Here is a 21,005-nt window from a genome sequence, read left to right as displayed (position 1 = left end):
TTCTGGCCTCAAAAATCATCATCCTGCCTTAGTCTCTCAACTGAAACCTGATACAACACCTCTTTAATATTTTTAATTCTGCCCAGATAAGGTGTCCCTAAATATCCCATTCTGGCTTCAAAATTATAATACTATCTTGCTTCAGCCTCTCTCTCAAGAGCTAGCTTACAAACATGTGCACTGTACTCCGCAGAAACAGCCAAGACCCGCACGTACCTGGATCTGCATTCTGTTTCCCGCAGTGATGTTAGAAATGGTCCAGCAGGCTTCCTTTCTAACTGACTCCTTTGGACTTCCCAGCAAATGTAAAAGGCAGGGCAATGCAGAACAATTCAAAATGACCTAAAATAGGTAAGACAGAAAACAAAAGGTATTTTAGTATAAATGCAAAAATCTTATGAATTACTTAGAAGTACAGAAATCAATCTGAAAAACAAGAAATAAATTCCTCTCAGAGTAAAACCTAGGCAACTGCTAACCTTTAAGCCTGGCCATCAGCAGAGCTTGCTTAGGGCTGTCCACTACCGTGTGAGCCGGGGACATGTCCTCCAAATACACAAATTAAAGTAACTCAGCCATAGCATTATCAATGCAGATTGTATTTTGAAGAAATACAAGTAGAGAAGAATTGAAATTCAAGAATGTGAACCAGTTATAATTTCTAGTCATACCTACAGAAAATACAGGTAAAGTTCAACATACAAAACTATTTCAAGAATGACAGTGACAGAAGAGTCAACCTCATTTTCAAAACTGACTGAATATTCATTCTCAAAAATTTTCAAGTACAGAATAAATCTGTTCTGTTCTAGTTTCACAATTTGGCTTTTATAATGAAGTGTTATTTATTCAAGTGTGTGGCACATGCCTTTAATCCCAGTGTCTGAGTTCAAACTCAGTCAGAGCTACTAACAGACTCTGTCTCACAAAAACCAACCAGTCAAAGTGTCTACTGTCCTTGTGTTCACACTTAACCGCAGTGACTGTGACTCAGTGAAGGGGAAAGGGTTCGAGCAGCAGTACACTGAAACTGTAGCTGGTGAGTGCAGTTTATACCAATATAGACCACTACTTAAAAAGGGTATTTTTTTTTTCATTTTTATTAACTTGAGTATTTCTTATTTACATTTCGATTGTTATTCCCCTTCCCGGTTTCCGGGCCAACATCCCGTAACCCCTCCCCTTCCCCTTCTCTACCGGTGTTCCCCTTCCCATCCTCCCCCCATTACTGCCCTCCCCCCAACAATCACCTTCACTGGGGGTTCAGTCTTGGCAGGACCAAGGGCTTCCCCTTCCCCTGGTGCTCTTACTAGGCTATTCATTGCTACCTATGAGGTTGGAGCCCAGGGTCAGTCCATGTATAGTCTTTAGGTAGTGACTTAGTCCCTGGAAGCTCTGGTTGGCTGGCATTGTTGTTCATATGGGGTCTCGAGCCCCTTCAAGCTCTTCCAGTCCTTTCTAAGATTCCTTCAACGGGGGTCCCGTTCTCAGTTCAGTGGATTGCTGCTGGCATTCGCCTATGTATTTGCTGTATTCTGGGTGTGTCTCTCAGGAGAGATCCACATCCGGTTCCTGTCGGCCTGCACTTCTTTGCTTCATCCATCTTATCTAGTTTGGTGGCTGTATATGGATGGGCCACATGTGGGGCAGGCTCTGAATGGGTGTTCCTTCTGCCTCTGTTCTAAACTTTTAAAAAGGGTATTATTGATTGCTACTGATTATTTGTTTAACAGCTTTGATGAGTATCTAAATAGAATTCTAACCTAAATCTAGAGTCAATCCTACTGTCTTACCGTTCTCCAAAACGGGCACACTTGCACACAGCTGACTACCAATTCTGCAACTGTTTCCTTGCTGTAAGAGCCTTTGGTCACCATATGAACCTTAAGCCCTATAACCTACTTAGAATAAAGCAGTTTATTCTATTGAGTTTACTGGATCCTCAGAGTGTATGCCTCTCTCATTATGACCATGTAACTCTCATCTCATCTACCTTAGTACTAGTCTGCTTGTTCAGTTCCACTTGTGACAGGAACTACAGCATCTCGTCACACTCATCTTTGTTTCTAAAACCTTTACAGCAGCTCCTGGTTGATCAGCTCACAGCACATGTATTTCCTTGTTAGTTTGCTTTAAGAGTTTCAAGCTCTGAGGACTGTAATTAGGCACCTTGCTTTATTTCAACATGACTTTTACTTACTTAAGATTCTGAGTCCTGCAAGTCCTGTTGTACAGACAGAGCTCTATGCAAATACACTCCCAATAAGGTACCTGAAGTTGAAAACCGTGTTTATTGCCACAGATACCTATATAATTATGGTAATAAGGCCTTCATGAACATTCAATCAAGTGATATGAAGGAGGTTAACAATATGTCATACATTTTGAACTCACCTGGGTTTGAATGTCATCACCAGTTACAATATTACCAACTGCTCTTAATGCAGGTGATACAACTTTATAGTCATTGTGCCTAAAAATAAAAAATAAGAGATAACTTAGAATTTATATAAAGTTGCAAAAATAGTACCGAAAACTTCCATATTCTTCACTCAGAGACCCTTCTCAATTTTCACTTGACATACTGACAGTATTTTAAAAACAAAACAAAAATCTAATCCATCATAAATGCTAAAATAATCTCATTCTATCTTATTGGGTGACATACTGTGTATGCTCTGTCCCATTACTGGTACTTAACTCTGTCACTAATGAAGATCAAACATTCTTCTGCACTAGTCCTCGTCTCTCCTTTGCATCCAGTATTTGATTGCAGAAATACTTGAGACCACGTAAAACTCACAATCCTCAGTCTGCTTATTTTATCTTAGAGATTATAATTACATTTCTCTCCTTCCCTTTCCTTCCCTCCAAACCTTCTCACGTACCTATGCCCTCTATCTTTCAAATCACAGCCTCTTTTTTTCATAAATTGTTATTCCAAACATATATGTACATGTGTACACATATACCTAAACATAACTTTTTCAGTCCATATAATGTATGTTCTCAGGGTACCCCTTCCCTGCTTTAACCACTAGTATAAATAACTATACATTATCTCATTATTTGAATTAGCAATTATTTTATTTTTTACTAGTTAATTTGTATCACTATCGTCTCAGCCACATCTCCCTATGACCCGTCCCACTAGTTTCATGTGGACTTTGGGGTTCCTGCTGTTTATTAGTTTATAATACATTACTGTAATGTTTTGCCAAGGTCATTATTTTCTGTGTTCACCTTATTTTACCCCCTCTATAATCCAACCATCCTCTAAAAAAGCAACTTTCCTGAAATGAACAGTGATGTTTAGAGAACAGGAACTGTGCCCTCAGCGTGCTCAGCATATTTCTAGAGGGGTCTTCGCTCCAAGAACTTTAACGCACACACATATTTAAATCTCTCTCTATTTTGACAGCCATGCGTTTACACTAAGGGATCTCGCTCTGATCTGAAGACTTTTTCCCCTAACATTTTCTGACTAGAAGTTAGCACTTTAGTTCCTATCTTCTACATATAGATAATCTGACAGACAGACTACAGGTCATGATTTTTTGGCTCTAAACCTTGTTCTGGCTGTTTTTCTGTCCACTAAGGTAGAAACCACTCTCAAGCTAGGTCTTGGCCATTCACTGTACCTATCTATCCTTTTCTTATCTGTCTTCATATTGGAATGACAACCCTTTAACACACTTGCCTTACTGGGGCATAACTAACGACTTGGTTCTGGGCTGTTGTTTTTTGAGACAGGGTCTCACTATGTAGCTCTAGCTGGTTTGAAACTTGCTGTGCCTGAAACTCAAGAGATCTGTCTGCTCCTATCTCTCCAGTGCTGGGACTAAAGGCATGAGCTACCATGCCTGGCTTACTACTAATGGCTTTTTTACAAAACAAAGGAAGACAATTTTAAAAGAAAGCTGGAAGATAAAGAAGCTGTAACATCTTTTTAAATAAAATTTTCTTTTAATTTCTTTACATGAAAAAGCTATGATTTTAAACACAGGTAATAACTGGCCAGTAAGAAAAATATCATGGAGACATTAAATGAATTTTCTGGCTTTGTAAATAAGTTAATCATTATAATGAATAATAAACTAGACTACTGGTTCTGGGACAGAAAGAATTGTGTTCTTCTCTCTAATAACATTTCGCATGTCACCTTTGGTGCCAAAAGACATTCTTTTAATACTTGCTGAATTAAGCTTCTTATTCAAAAAAAAGGGGGGTTCATTCACACAGAGATAAATTTATAAAATAATTTTCTTGCATTTCAGGATATAAATTATTATAGCTACTCTAGAAAGGGTAGAGTTGGTAACTTTTTAATTCTTCCTAAAGATGTTGACTTTCAAATGTTTAATGACATGACCTTAATTGTTATACTTAATATATAATCACACAGCTAAACAAAAATTATAGTTACATCAAAAGTTCCACCAATCTTCGGCAGACTCCAGAATCAATGACTACTTGAATTTTATCATTGGGTCCATCAGAGAGATAAGAAAGGGCCCAGCACACATCTGCTAACACGTCTGGATCACTGCTAAACAACAACCGGGATAAGACATTTAAGCAAGGTGAAACCTGAAAGAAAAAATTAGTTAATATTTAATTATTTCCTTATTCCTTAGCAAAATGTGGAAATTTAGATTAAAGCCAAAATCTAATACAACAATAGTACAAGAGAATTCTCCTATTATTTTAAGATTATGCAAGATATGAGCATCAAAATGATTACAGTTGTTATTTAGTTATTCAATAAAATATTTTAAAACAATAAAATATGTATTTGATATCTCTTTTTAATATTTAAGTCGTACACATATCAAGACTAAAAAGCCTAAATGCTTCATGTTTACCAACTGTTTTAAATTAGTTTTTAAAAATTTATTACATGTACACAAAAAACTGAATAATCTTGAATAGCAAAGATAGAGGAAATGTAAAAACAAATGATCTGAAATGTTTTCTAAAAGAAGCCACTACTAATAGTATATATTTATTTTCCTTTCTTAGTTTTGTTTTAAGATGCCGAGGCTGAAACTTAGTGCCCTGCACATGCTAGTGATAGTGAGTCCTAAAACAAACTATCTTTACTGGTCTCAAACTTCAGTCTCCTGCCTCAAGTAGAATTACAGGCCTGTGCCACCAGGCCTAGCTCTAGTTTTCTTACTATAATGAATAATGTCATATATCTTCAACAAAAAAAAAAAAAGATCAATAGGTGTGTTCAGATGCACAGCTGTAATCCCAGTTCTCAGAAGTCTGAGAGGCAGGAGGATGGAGACTCTGAGGCCAGCGCTTGCTACATAATGAAACAAGCAAACATAAACCAAAGAGAACCAACTAAGAACCAACACCAACTAAGAACATGACAGAAGAAATGTCTTCATCCTTCCAGCACCATGAGTGTTTTCATCTGTCTTAGGACTACAGCTGAGCACAGTGAACCGTGACAAGGCACTTTACAGCTCTCACTGACTGTTTCCAAGCCTGGGAAACAGAAGATCAAATCACATCAGTTCTGTGATCTTCCCTCTCTTCCTGCCAGACAGCCTTAGCTCAAATACTATTTGCTAATTTCTGAGGCACGAAAAAAATTACCTAATATCTGTATATCCAAATGTCTTCTCTTGTAAAATATACATAATAAAGAACTGTTGGGTGTGCAGAAATCTATATAGCAGCTAAGAAAAATGCCCAGCATACAAGAATGACTCGAATATCAGCTCGTTTCCACCCACTATCAGTTCTGAGTCTCTTCCCAAATTACTCTGAAATTTTTTAACTGGCAACCTCACATATCCCTTCATCTCATCCCTCAGATACAAGGCAGTGGCTTATAGCCTCATCCCTTCTCTGCTGACAATACATTCTGAGATACCAGTGGACACTCAAAATCATGCATAGGTCTATACTGCTTTCCAATACACAGAGACACAAATATAATGTCTTTCTAATTTAACCAAGTACTTGTCAGGCACTGAAGTTCAAGTTTCAACAAAGAATCATTCTAGTTCCTTATAAATTTTGGATAAATGATTTTACCCTCACCATATATTTCAGTAACCTCCACATAATTTTTGCTTTTATTAATCCAAAAACTTTCATATTTTTATTTAAAAGAGAAGCACTTCAGAACGTGAACAAAAATTATTTGTAACAGGGTAGGATAGCATAGAGTTTCATTTCCCATTTGACATTTGACCAAGAATAATTGAAAACTTAGAAATCAAAACTATAGGTAGGATAATATAGAAGTGCGTATGTTAAATGCTAGATATATGATAAATTAAAAAGAAACAGAACATTTTGTTAGTTTCCCCTCTACCTCTAAAGACTAAATTAGTGCATAAATGACATCTTCTGAAGCTGGTTATCCCTGCCACGTCCCTTCTTTAAGGATAACTGTAGGGCTCGGGTATAGAAATTGTCTCATGGAATACAGGTGTCCATCCAGAAGTTAGTAAACAAAATTAGGGTTTTTCTTACTTCCTTAATAACTATGCCTCCATTCCTGTCAACAATCTCCTTCTCTAAAAAAAAAAAAAAAAAAGACATCAAATAGCTTTGTTTTACATGTATTTTTAATGTGTATAGGTGTTTGTCTGCATGTGTCTCTGTGTATCACTGGTGTGCCTGGTGCCCTGAGGCCAGAAAAGGGTAGGGCATCAGGTCCCCTAGAAATGGACTTAAAGATTGTTATAAGCCCTAATCCCGCAATAACACAGGTTAAAAAAAAGAAGAAGAAACTATAGAAATTTCTAAGTTCTTCATGAAATTCATAGGCAAATGGAATGAATTACAAAATATCACCCTGAGTGAGGTAACCCAATCAAAGAAAAACACACAGGGTATGCACTCACTGACAAGTGGCTATTAACCCAAAAGCTTGAATTACCCAAGATACAACCACAGACCACATGAAGCTCAAGAAGGATGACCAAAATGCAGATGCTTCACTCCTTCTTAAAAAGGGAAACAAAAATATCCATAGGAGGGGATAGGGAGACAAAGTTTAGAGCAAAGACTGAAGGAACGGCCATTCAGAGTCTGCCTCACATGTGGTCCATATATATACAGCCACCAAAACTAGATAAGATGGATGAAGCTAAGTGCATATAGATCTCTCTTGAGAGACACAGCCAGAACACGTCAAATACAGAGGTGAATGCTATCAGCAAACCACTGAATTGAGAACCAGACCCCCTTTGGAGGAATTAGCAAAAGGATTAAAAGAGCTGAAGGGGCTTGCAACCCCATGAGAACAACAATGTCAACAAACCAGAGCTTCCAGGGACCAAACCACTACCCAAAGACTATACATGGACTGACCCATGGCTGCAACTGCCTATGAAGCAAAGGATGGCCTTGCTGGGCACCAAGGGAAGGAGAAGCCCTTGATCCTGCCAAGGTTGGACCCCAGTGTAGGGGATATTTTGGGGGGGCGGTTAGTAATGGGGAGGGGAACACCCTTATAGAAGGAGAGGGGGAGGGGTTAGGGGGCTTATGTACAGGAAACTGGGAAAGGTAGTAACATTTGAAATTTAAATAAGAAATACCCAATTTTTTAAAAAAAAAAAGAATACTGTATGCTCTTAGCCACTGAACCATCACTGTAGCCCCACCCCCACCCCTGCCACTGGATTTAAATAGCAAATATTTATGACTTGTTTGCACTACATTGTTAATCTACTCATTAAGAATAAGACCACCACTATAATTTACAGCCAAATTTGGGGGGAAAAAAACTCAGCATAGCATATATATGGTACAATTAAAAAAGAAAATATTAGGAGAGAGCTGTGGAGAGTGAATGCAGACATATATTATAGAAGTTATTAACGTTAAATAAAAATCTGTGGCTAGGTAGAGAGCTTAACAGATGGATATATTTTGGACTAAAGTGCTGGTTTGATATGTTCCTTATTGATATTGGAATTGACAGAAGGTTATTTGGTTTATGAATTACCCTGCTAAAGGCCATATGGCTCATTGATGCCGGCTAGCGAGGGTTTGTGGTTACTTTTGATATTTACCACAAGAGTAAGCTCGAATTCTCTTAACGTGGGCTCCACAGGAGTTTTGGGTTCATTTCCTGATATTGCAGAGTACAAAAGCCTATCAGGCTCATTGTTTAGCTTACTTCCTTTTTAAAAAATTGTTCAATCTTCATAACGGGTGTGACTGAGTTTTATGGTTATATTATTACTCTGGGAGAGAGTGTAAGATACAAGCTTTTCTGGTTACAGACTAAGGAACACAGTATTTTGGGAGAAAGATTTTGTCTTTTGTGTTTTTAAAAAGTGTGATTAGGTGCTGGAAACCTCACAGTCATACTGATCAGATTTCATAGAGGTAGACCGCCTGAAAAAATTGATTCAGGAGAATCAAACAAGATATCTCGATTCTAAACTTTTGTCTTGAGAGTTGTATTTTACAGAGTGTGCCTACTTGGATTCCTGGTCTCAAGGACTTTCAACTGGGTCCAGTCAGGACACATCAGCTACAGCATTTGCTTCATTCTTTCCCCCCTTACCCCGAAGGACATCTCAACATCCATGTACAGCTTGAAGATTATAAAGGAGTCATCACTTCAATTCCCTGGACTTTGGGGGGCTGAAAGTGGTTATTCTAAAGTTGCTTTTATGAGGAATTTAGAAATGGTTGTAATTTAACAGGGAGGAATTAGCTAGATTGAGTTATACGTAATCTCCTTTATTAACTAAGCTAAAATCCTATCTCTGCTTTGATACAGAATTTGTTAAAAGTTTTAAAAGTACAAGGTTTAGAGTCAATCCTTCTATTGATGTCCTTACAAACTTCTGAGTTGATTACACATGTGAGTTAAGGGCCAAATAGCAAACATATTGCTGACTTTGTGAGAGTACTTTCTAGATACTATTAATATATAAAGACAGCAGTACAGATTGTCTTATACAGGTAGATGGTTTTCAAAAACATCAGAAATCCACAAAATTTGAGATTTAAAGTTATTTATCTTTTGTTGAGACATATCTGCTCCTAACAGTTCCCCTTTGGTGGATTTAATGAAGAATGTGAACATCTCTACCTCCAGGTGAGGCAATACTTTGTGGCTAGGCAGCCACTGGACAAAACTGCCTGTTTCATCTGCAGACTATGCTGTCCAGAAAAGGACAAATTATGCAGAATAGTTGACTGATAAACTCTGCCAAGACAGGGTGATCAGCCCTTCAAAATCTGCATTTCAAGAGTCTGTCAGTTGATTTTTGGGCCAGAAGGCTGAAGACTTGTGCTCACATGTTGCTAACGGGGGACTGTGCTAGTGGAGATTTGTCTCTACAACCTCTCAGTTCTAGAAGCTGTGTTAGGCTTCCTATCTGTATAGATATTTGGTCATTCTCAGATTTCTGATGGGGTTGAAGACTGATTATAGTCTCATAGCCTATCAGGCTGTTTAACTCTGAATATACATATTTCATTGGATAGTTATCAGATCGTATATAAGCTAGCCAAGATATAATATAGATTTTAAGCCTTTCTTCAGCTGGAATGGATAACTAAATGTTCTGTTTGACTGATATAGTGATGGACTGGGTGTTGAGTATATCATATGCTTTATAAATTGTAGAATGGTAATAATTGTACTCAATTTATATATAAGTGAAAAGGCTTTTTAACTGAACAAAAAGGGGGAAACGTTGTGGTTCACCCTGGAGTTATCTGTATTTTGATGCTAATTCCACTGCCCCAAGGACAGTTGCCTAATCACGTACTCAGGAATCAAGTGACTTCAACAGAAACTTCTCCCCATTCAATTTGTAAAATACAGGTGAGGGCAGGTACAGGATAGAAAGAGGCCTGTCATTGGAGGAGAAGGAAGGATGGGCAGGAGAAGTTTGAAAGAAGAGGAGGAGACTAGAACGGAGGAGAGGAGACAGGAGGGGAGAGAGAGAGAAACCATGGCATGACAATGGAGGCTGACAAAAAGATCTTGCTCTGTGTATTTACAGGTTGTCATCAATGTCCTTAAGGGATGGGTGGTACCGGGCTTTGTATGTTTAAGTAAGCAATTATATCTTATCAATTGGATCTAAAAAAGAAAATACTAGAGTCAGATGTTGTGACACATGACTTTTATCATGGCATTTGAGAAGCAGAGGCAGGTGGATCTCTGAGAGTCTCAGGGCAGCCAGGGTTATGTAATGACACTGTCTCAAAATCAACCAACCAGATAAACCCACAAAGTTCCTGTCAGAAACAAAGAACAGTAATTAACATAAATTATCTTTGAGGAAATTAGCAGATACTTAAAATCTTGCCAACAGTGACAAAATTAAATAAAAAAATAACTGACAAAGGAAGACCCCCCCAACACCAAAACTAATGCTTAAAGAGAGGGTGCCAATAATAAAAAAGCAAGTTTATTCTCCATAACTAAACACCCCCCAAATTCCTTCTATGCACAGAAAGCAGGAGACAGCTGCAATTCGCAGGTAAATGAATGGAACTAGAAAATATGATCCTGAGTGAGATAACCCAGTCACAAAAGAACACACATGGTATGCACTCACTGGTAAGTGGATATTAGGAAAAAAGCTCAGAATACCCTCAATACATCTCACAGACCATATGAAGCTCAAGAAGAAGACAGACCAAAGTGTGGATGTTTTAGTCCTTCTTAGAAGGGGAAACAAAATGATCACAGGAGATAGAGGGAAAGAGGGATCTGGAAGGGAGAGGGGGAAGGGATGTAGGATCAGATGTGGAAAGACACTGGGGAGAAGTACAGAGGGTCAGGAAATTGAATAGCGGTATATAGTAGTGGGGAATGGGGGCTGGGAAAGGTCCAGATGCCAGGAAAGCAAGAGGCTCCCAGGACACAACGGGGATGATATTAGCTGAAATACCCAACAACGGGAAAAGAGAACCTGTAGAGACCATATTCAGAAATTAGGCACGGCCCCTGGTTGAGCAATGGGACCACCCACCCATCTCAAAAATATTAACACAGAATTGTTCCTGTCTAAAAAAAATGCAGGGACAAAGAGTAGAGCAGAGACTGAAGGAAAGGCCATCCAGAGACTTTCCCACCTGGGGATCCATCCCATCTGCAGACACCAAACCCAGAAACTTTTACTTATACCAAGGAGTGCTTGGGACGGGAGTCTGGTATAGCTGTCTGCTGACAGGTTTTGCCAGAACCTGAACAATACATATGCGCATGCTTGCAGCCAACCATTGGACTGAGCACAGGGACTCCAATGGACAATTGAAGGGAAGGACTGAAGGAGCTGAAAGGGTCTGTACCCCATAGGAAGAACAACAATACCAACTAACCAGAACCCCTAGAGTTCCCAGGAATTAAACCACCAACCAAAGAGTACACATGGGAGGGACCCATGGCTCCAGCTGCACGTGTAGCAAAGGATTGCCTTACCTGGCATTAATGGGAGGAGAGGCCCTAGGTCCTGTGGAGGCTCCATGCCTCAGCACAGGGGAATGCTTTTGAGGTGAGGAATGGGTACCAGGGTTGAAGAGCTCACTCATAGAGGCAAGGAGGATGGGGGTTGGGATAGGAATTTTGTGGAGGGGAAACTTGAAAGGAGGATAATATTTGATATGTAAATAAAATAACCAATTAAAAAAACTATAATAGGAACCAGAAGATAGGGGCACTGGAGCAGCAGGTCCCCTGCAGTCCAGACACCACCTGGACCTGAAGGGACACAGTCAACAGTTCTCTGCACCCAAATCCCATGGGAGGGAGAGCTAAACCTTCAGGGGGCAGACACGCCTGGGAGGCCAGAAGAGACTACACTCTGCCCACATTTCTGACTCCAGAGGAAAACACCTGACGCCATCTGGGACCCCGGTACACGGGGGCTCCAGGAAAAGAGCTCAAAAGAAGCCCCCCACAAGCAAAGGAATCACAAAAATCCCTGAAAGAATTCCAGGAAAACACAACCAAACAGTTGAAGGAATTAAAAATGAAAATAGAAGCAATAAAGAAAGGACACAGGGAAACAACCCTGGATATAGAAAACCAAAGGAAGAGACAAGGAGCCATAGATACAAGCATCACCAACAGAACACAAGAGATAGAAGAGAGAATCTCAGGAGCAGAAGATTCCATAGAAATCAATGACTCAACTGTCAAAAGATGATGTAAAGCAGAAAAAGCTACTGGTCCAAAACATACAGGAAATCAGGACTCAATGAGAAGATCAAACCTAAGGATAATAGGTATAGAAGAGAGTGAAGACTCCCAGCTCAAAGGACCAGTAAATATCTTCAACAAAATCATAGAAGAAAACTTCCCTAACCTAAAAAAAAAAAAAAAAAAAAAGAGAGAAAGAGATGCCCATAAGCATACAAGAAGCCTACAGAACTCCAAATAGATTGGACCAGAAAAGAAACACCTCCCAACACATAATAGTCAAAACACCAAATACACAAAATAAAGAAAGAATATTAAAAGCAGTAAGGGAAAAAGGTCAAGTAACATATAAAGGCAGACTTATCAGAATCACACCAGACTTTTCGCCAGAGACTATGAAATCCAGAAGATCCTGGACTGATGTCATACAGACCCTAAGAGAACACAACTGCCATCCCAGATTACTGTATCCTGCAAAACTCTCAATTAACATAGATGGAGAAACCAAGATATTCCATGACAAAACCAAATTTACACAATATCTTTCTACAAATCCAGCACTACAAAGGATAATAAATGGTAAAGCCCAACATAAGGAGGCAAGCTACACCCTAGAAAAAGCAAGAAACTAACCGTCTTGGCAACAAAACAAAGAGAAGAAAAGCACACAAACATGATCTCATATCCAAATATGAATATAACAGGAAGCAACAATCACTATTCCTTAATATCTCTCAACATCAATGGACTCAACTCCCCAATAAAAAGACATAGATTAACAAACTGGATACGCAACGAGGACCCTGCATTCTGCTGCCTACAGGAAACACACCTCAGAGACAAAGACAGACACTACCTCAGAGTGAAAGGCTGGAAAACAACTTTCCAAGCAAATGATCTGAAGAAGCAAGCTGGAGTAGCCATTCTAATATCGAATAAAATCGATTTTCAACTAAAAGTCATCAAAAAAGATAAGGAAGGACACTTCATATTCATCAAAGAAAAAATCCACCAAGATGAACTCTCAATCCTAAATATCTATGCTCCAAATAAAAGGGCACCTACATACATAAAAGTAACCTTACTAAAGCTCAAAGCACACATTGCACCTCACACAATAATAGTAGTAGATTTCAACACCCAACTCTCATCAATGGACAGATCATGGAAACAGAAGTTAAACAGAGACATAGACAGACTAAGAGAAGTCATGAGCCAAATGGACTTAACGGATATTTATAGAACGTTCTATCCTAAAGCAAAAGGATATACATTCTTCTCACCACCTCATGGTACTTTCTCCAAAACTGACCATATAATTGTTCATAAAACAGGCCTCAACAGATACAGAAAGATAGAAATAATCCCATGCGTCCTATCAGACCACCACCGGCTAAAGCTGGTCTTCAATAACAATAAGGGAAGAACGCCCACATATAGATGGAAGTTGAACAATGCTCTACTCAATGATATCTTGGTCAAGTAAGAAATAAAGAAAGAAATTAAAGACTTTTTAGAATTTAATGAAAATGAAGGTACAACATACCCAAACTTGTGGGACACAATGAAAGCTGTGCTAAGAGGAAAACTCATAGATCTGAGTGCCTGCAGAAAGAAACAGGAGAGAGCATATGTCAGCAGCTTGACAGCACACCTAAAATCTCTAGAACAAAAAGAAGCAAATACACCCAGGAGGAGTAGAAGGCAGGAAATAATCAAACTCAGAGCTGAAATCAACCAAGTAGAAACAAAAAGGACCATACAAAGAATCAACAGAACCAAAAGTTTGTTCTTTGAGAAAATCAACAAGATAGATAAACCCTTAGCCAGACTAACAAGAGGACACAGAGAGTGTGTCCAAATTAACAAAATCAGGAATGAAAAGGGAGACAGAACTACAGAATCAGAGGAAATTCAAAAAATCATCAGATCTTACTACAAAAGCCTATATTCAACAAAACTTGAAAATCTGCAGGAAATGGACAATTTCCTAGACAGATACCAGGTACCGAAGTTAAATCAGGAACAGATAAACCATCTAAACAACCCCATAACTCCTAAAGAAATAGAAGCAGTCATTGAAGGTCTCCCAACCAAAAAGAGCCCAGGTCCAGACGGGTTTAGTGCAGAATTCTATCAGACCTTCATAGAAGACCTCATACCAATACTATCCAAAGTATTCCACAAAATTGAAACAGATGGAGCACTACCGAATTCCTTCTGTGAAGCCACAATTACTCTTATACCTAAACCACACAAAAGAACCACCAAAGAAAAAGAAAACTTCAGACCAATTTCCCTTATGAATATATTTGTAAAAATACTCAATAAAAGTCAGCAAACCAAATCCAAGAGCACATCAAAACAATCATCCACCATGATCAAGTAGGCTTCATCCCAGGCATGCAGGGATGGTTTAATATATGGAAAACTATCAATGTGATCCATTATATAAACAAACTGAAAGAACAAAACCACATGATCATTTCATTAGATGCTGAGAAAGCATTTGACAAAATTCAACACACCTTCATGATAAAAGTCCTGGAAAGAATAGGAATTCAAGGCCCATACCTAAACATAGTAAAAGCCATATACAGCAAACCAGTCACTAACATTAAACTAAATGAACAGAAACTTGAAGCAATCCCACTAAAATCAGAGACTAGACAAGGCTGCCCACTCTTTCCCTACTTATTCAATATACTTCTTGAAGTTCTAGCCAGAGCAATCAGACAACAAAAGGAGATCAAGGGGATACAGATTGGAAAAGAAGAAGTCAAAATATCACTATTTGCAGATGATATGATAGTATATTTAAGTGATCCCAAAAGTTCCACAGAGAACTACTAAAGCTGATAAACAACTTCAGCAAAGTGGCTGGGTATAAAATTAACTCAAATAAATCAGTAGCCTTCCTCTACACAAAAGAGAAACAAGCTGAGAAAGAAATTAGGGAAACGACACCCTTCATAATAGACCCAAATAATATAAAATGCCTCGGTGTGACTTTAACCAAGCAAGTAAAAGATCTGTACAATAAGAACTTCAAGCCTCTGAAGAAAGAAATTGAAGAAGACCTCAGAAGATGGAAAGATCTCATGTTCATGGATTGGCAAGAATAATATTGTAAAAATGGCCATTTTACCAAAAGCGATCTACAGATTCAATGCAATCCCCATCAAAATACCAATCCAATTCTTCAGAGAGTTAGACAGAACAATTTGCAAATTCATCTGGAATAACAAAAAATCCAGGATAGCTAAAACTATCCTCAACAATCAAAGGATGTCTGGGGGAATCACTATCCCTGAACTCAAGCAGTATTACAGAGCAATAGTGATAAAAACTGCATGGTATTGGTACAGACACAGACAGATAGACCAGTGGAATAGAATTGAAGACCCAGAAATGAAACCACACACCTATGGTCACTTGATTTTTGACAAAGGAGCCAAAACCATCCAACGGAAAAAAGACAGCATTTTCAGCAAATGGTGCTGGTTCAACTGGAGGTCAGCATGTAGAAGAATGCAGATGGATCCATGCTTATCACCCTGTACAAAGCTTAAGTCCAAGTGGATCAAGAACCTCCACATCAAACCAGATACACTCAAACTAATAGAAGAAAAACTAGGGCAGCATCTTGAACACATGGGCACTGGAGAAAATTTCCTGAAGAAAACACCAATGGCTTATGCTCTAAGATCAAGAATCGACAAATGGGATCTCATAAAACTGCAAAGCTTCTGTAAGGCAAAGGACACTGTGGTTAGGACAAAACGGCAACCAACAGATTGGGAAAAGATCTTTACCAATCCTACAACAGATAGAGGCCTTATATCCAAAATAAACAAAGAACTCAAAAAGTTAGACCACAGGGAGACAAATAACCCTATTAAAAAATGGGGTTCAGAGCTAAACAAAGAATGCCAAATGGCTGAGAAACACCTAAAGAAATGTTCAACATCTTTAATCATAAGGGAAATGCAAATCAAAACAACCTTGAGATTTCACCTCACACCAGTGAGAATGGCTAAGATCAAAAACTCAGGTGACAACAAACGCTGGCGAGGATGTGGAGAAAGAGGAACACTCCTCCATTGTTGGTGGGATTGCAAACCGGTACAACCACTCTGGAAATCAGTCTGGAGGTTCCTCAGAAAATTGGACAAGGAATTACCTGAGGACCCAGCTCTACATCTCTTGGGCATATATCCAACAGATGTCCCAACATGTAACAAAGACACATGCTCCACTATATTCATAGCAGCCTCATTTATAATAGCCAGAAGATGGAAAGAACCCAGATGCCCTTCAACAGATGAATGGGTACAGAAAATGTGGTACATCTACACAATGGAATATTACTCAGCTATCAAAAACAATGACTTTATGAAGTTCATAGGCAAATGGAGGGAACTGGAAAAGATCATCCTGAGTGAGGTAACCCAATCACAGAGAAACACACATGGTATGCACTCATTGATAAGTGGCTATTAGGGGCTGGGGATTTAGCTTAGTGGTAGGCGCTTGCCTAGCAAAAAGCGCAAAGGCCCTGGAGTTCGGTCCCCAGCTCAAAAAAAAAAAAAAAAAAAAAAAAAAAAATAAGTGGCTAATAGCCCAAATGCTTGAATTACTAGATGCACAGAACACATGAAACTCAAGAAGGATGATCAAAATGTGAATGCTTCACTCCTTCTTTAAAAGGGGAACAAGAATACCCTTGGGAGGAAATAGGGAGGCAAAGTTTAGAACAGAGGCAGAAGGAACACTCATTCAGAGCCTGCCCCACATGTGGCCCATCCATATACAGCCACCAAACTAGATAAGATGGATGAAGCAAAGAAGTGCAGGCCAACAGGAACCAGATGTGGATCTCTCCTGAGAGACACACCCAGAATACAGCAAATACATAGGCGAATGCCAGCAGCAAACCACTGAACTGAGAATGGGACTCCCGTTGAAGGAATCAGAGAAAGAACTGGAAGAGCTTGAAGGGGCTCGAGACCCCATATGTACAACAATGCCAAGCAACCAGAGCTTCCAGGGACTAAGCCACTACCTAAAGACTATACATGGACTGACCCTGGACTCTGACCTCATAGGTAGCAATAAATATCCTAGTAAGAGCACCAGTGGAAGGAGAAGCCCTGGGTCCTGCCAAGACTGAACCCCCAGTGAATGTGATTGTTGGGGGGGAGGGCAGTAATGGGGGGAGGATGTGGAGGGGAACACCCATAGGGAAGGGGATGGGGAGGTGTTAGAGGGATGTTGGCCGGGAAACCGGGAAGGGGAATAACAATTGAAATGTAAATAAGAAATACTCAAGTTCATAAAGATAAAAAAATTTAAAAAAAAAAAAAAAAAAAAAATTTCATAACCAACAAAATTTATTGTCTAATTTTAGCTAAATTTTTATAGAGACATTTTTATTTCACCAAAAAGTATCATTTATGCTTTTGTTCATTTTTAAATTAAAAGTTTCATAATGTTTCCCCAGTTTACAAATAAAAACATATTTAAGAAAAAAAACTACAGTAAAAAAAGAAGATAAAAAAGAGATAGCATGTGAATAAAGTTCAGACCCAACATCCTACTATAACAGGTAAGTAGCCTTCAAAGACAAAGAGTAGGGTTTTTAGTAAAAAGGGAAAGCAATATGTAAGCCATGCAAAATGAGTGGGTGTCAGGCAGAGTGTAGGTTGTGACAAAGCAACAAAGGGATCAGAAACCAGGGAATTTATGTAAAATACCCATGAGTGTAACAACCTCCCTTCTACTATCCAAATCTCAGCGTCCCTGGAACTAGTTTTGTTACCTACAGTATACCTTATCTTACAGCAAAAGAATGCAAAATCTGTCCTGGAAAAAAAACAAAACAGTATATTCAGAAACACTCTAAATGGAGTCAAAGATAAAGCTGTGCTACCCAGTTAATCACCCTACGATGCAGCCCTACACATATGCCCATTTACCAGTGAGTCCAAAGCTAAGCATCAGCAGATAATAAAGACAGCATCCGAGAGGAAAGCACCTACCACAAACAGTAATCTGTAAAGAACACCGAACAGTTCAAAAGAACGATAAACAAGAAAAGTATTCACTTTCCTTCTAATTTATTTATTATGGGGGGGTATCAATTTAAATAGTTTTATTATTCCATGTTACTTGTTTTGGGTCTCTCTGGAACAATGCTATATCCTCTACTTGGACTGACTTAATCCACCTCTTCAATGGTGGGGCCTGAAGAAGCACCACCAGATGGAGGAGCTACTCCACCAGGGAAGCCACCCGCGCTCTGGTACAGCTTGGTAATGAGAGCTGCAGACCTTCTCCAGTTCTTTGTGCTGATGCTCAAATTCCTCCTTCTCTGCAGTCTGGTTCTTATCCAGCCAGCTGATAACTTCATTGCACTTGTCAAGAATCTGTTTGTCCTCATCATTGGTCTTGCCTTGAAGCTTCTCATCCTAAACAGTTGCATAAGACTCCAGCAAGTTCTTAGAGGAAACCTTATCTCTCTGCTTCTCATCCTCAGCTTTGTACTTCTCAGCTTCTTGGACTATGCACTCAATATTCTCCTTACTCCTTGTCATTGGTGATGGTGATCCTGTTCTCCTTTCCTGTGCTCTTATCTACAGCAGATACATTGAGGATGGATGCCATTGGCATCAATGTCAAAAGTAACCTCCATCTGAGGAGCCCCACGGGGTGCTGGAGGTGCCTGTGAGCTCAAACTTCCCAAGCAGGTCGTTGTCCTTGGCCATGGCCCTTTCACCTTCATACACCTGGATGAGCACACCTGGCTGGTTGTCAGAGTAGGTGGTGAGAGTCTGGGTCTGCTTGGTGGGAATGGGGGTATTGCGCTTGATGAGGACAGTCATGATCCACCAGCAGTTTCAGTCCCAAGGGAAAGAGGAGTGACATCCAAGAGCAGCAAATCCTGAACATTCTCAGACTTGTCTCCAGATAGAATGGCTGCCTGGACAGCTGCACCATAGGCAACAGCTTCATCGGGGTTAATGCTCTCATTCAGTTCTTTTCCACTGAAGAAGTCTTGCAGAAGTTTCTGGATCTTGGGGATTCTGGTAGAACCACCTACCAGGACAATATCATGGATCTGTGACTTGTCTAGTTTGGCATCTCGAAGGGCCTTCTCTACAGGGTCCAGTGTGCCACGGAACAGGTCAGCACTCAATTCCTCAAATCGAGCATGAGTAATGGAGGTATAGAAGTCAATTCCCTCATAGAGAGAATCAATTTCCATACTGGCCTGGGTGCTGGAAGAGAGGGTGTGCTTTGCCCGCTCACAGCAGTGCAGAGACACCGGACAGCTCTCTTGTTCTCACTGACATCCTTCTTGTGCTTTCGCTTCAACTCAGCAATGAAATGGTTGACCATTCAGTTGTCAAACTCTTCTCCACCCAAGTGGGTATCTCCAGCTGATGTTATGACTTCAAAAATTCCATCCTTGATAGTGAGGACTGACACATCAAAAGTGCCACCTCCCAAGTCAGAAATCAGCACAGTCCTTTCAGCTCCGACCTCCTTATCTAAGCCACAGGCAACAGCAGCAGCAGTCGGCTCACTGATAACTGGAAGTACACTGAGGCCAGCACCAGTTCAGCATCATTTGTTGCCTGCTGCTGAGAGTCACTGAAGTAAGCTGGCATTGGTAACAGTCTTTCCTAGGTAAGCTTCTGCAGTTTTCTTCATCTTTGTCAGAACCACTGAGGACATTTCCTCTGGGTAGAAACTTTTTGTCTCCCCTTTGTATCCGACTTGGTCCTTGGGCCTGCCTGCATCATTCACCACCATGAAGGGCCAGTGCTTCATGTCAGACTGAACAGCAGCAGCATGGAACCTACGTCCGATCAGACGTTTGGCATCAAAAACTGTGTTGGTGGGGTTTGTTGCAACCTGATTCTTGGCTGCATCCCCAATTAATTGTTCTGTGTCGGTGAAAGCAACATAGCTCGGCATGGTGTGGTTACCCTGGCCGCTGGCAATTATTTCCACCTTTCCATGCTGGAAGACACCCACACAGGAGTAGGTGGTGCTGAGATCAATGCCATGGTTGCTTGCGTGTAGGCCTAGCTGTGCTGACAATGACGAGACCACACAGAGACCCAGGAGCTGGCTCGGTGTTCAATAATTTATTTATTTTTATGTGTACGTATACTCTGTGTGCATGTACACCTGCAGGCCAGAAGACAGCAGCAGATCATATTACAAATGGTTGTGAGCCACCATGTGGTTCCTGGGATTTGAACTCAGGACCTCTGGAAGAGCAGCCAATGCCCTTAACCACGGAGTCATCTCTCCAGAACCCCACTAAAAAGAAAACTGTCAATCTTCAGAGAGGTCAATAAGAGTTTATCTTATAAAAAAGTTAATGCAATGTGCAGCTTCCATTTTAACAGAAATTTACTTTAAATTAATATAAATAACTGATGTAAAAAGGAAAGAAAGGAGAGTAAAATAATGGAGTGAGCAAAACTCAGGGCTATTATACGATGGATTACAATATAAAGCACACTGGTCAGTGCAATGCTCTCAGAGTTGGCACTTCTGAAGCAACACAAGAGAAGCAGCCTGGTGCTCCAGAGATGAGTCAGGAACAAAAGATTTTGGCAGAGGAACGGAGTTACCCCAGTCCCCATAGGTGGCTCCAGTGTTTGTAACTTCTGACACTGTCTTCTAGTCCACAGACAGCCTCTAGACACACAGAAATGAGAACATATATAGATTTGAAGGAAGACAGTTAGCCAAGTACCCACTGTAGGAGGCAACATCTGGCAAGGTGAGCAGTGAGCACAGGAGATCAACGGAGCCCTGGGAGAGGAGAGTTCTGAGA

General features: G+C 39.9%; 1 protein-coding gene and 1 pseudogene across 2 annotated transcripts in view; both read right to left on the bottom strand.

Annotated features, from left to right (window-relative positions):
• Positions 1-21,005, bottom strand: part of Kpna5 (karyopherin subunit alpha 5) — a 59,887-nt gene that overhangs the window by 8,458 nt on the left and 30,424 nt on the right. For both annotated transcript variants that reach the window (XM_032888335.1, XM_032888336.1), the window contains exons 9-11: positions 4,427-4,590; positions 2,395-2,473; positions 217-342 (exon numbers count right to left, since the gene is read on the bottom strand). In XM_032888335.1, the coding sequence (XP_032744226.1) occupies positions 217-342; positions 2,395-2,473; positions 4,427-4,590 (369 nt within the window). The remainder of the gene's footprint in view (positions 1-216; positions 343-2,394; positions 2,474-4,426; positions 4,591-21,005) is intronic.
• Positions 17,658-20,153, bottom strand: LOC116886879 (annotated as a pseudogene).

Source organism: Rattus rattus, chromosome 18, assembly GCF_011064425.1.
Source record: "Rattus rattus isolate New Zealand chromosome 18, Rrattus_CSIRO_v1, whole genome shotgun sequence".
Taxonomy (NCBI): Eukaryota; Metazoa; Chordata; class Mammalia; order Rodentia; family Muridae; genus Rattus; species Rattus rattus.
The sequence above is the reverse complement of the archived record's forward strand: the minus strand, read 5'-3'. Positions and strand labels throughout refer to the sequence as shown.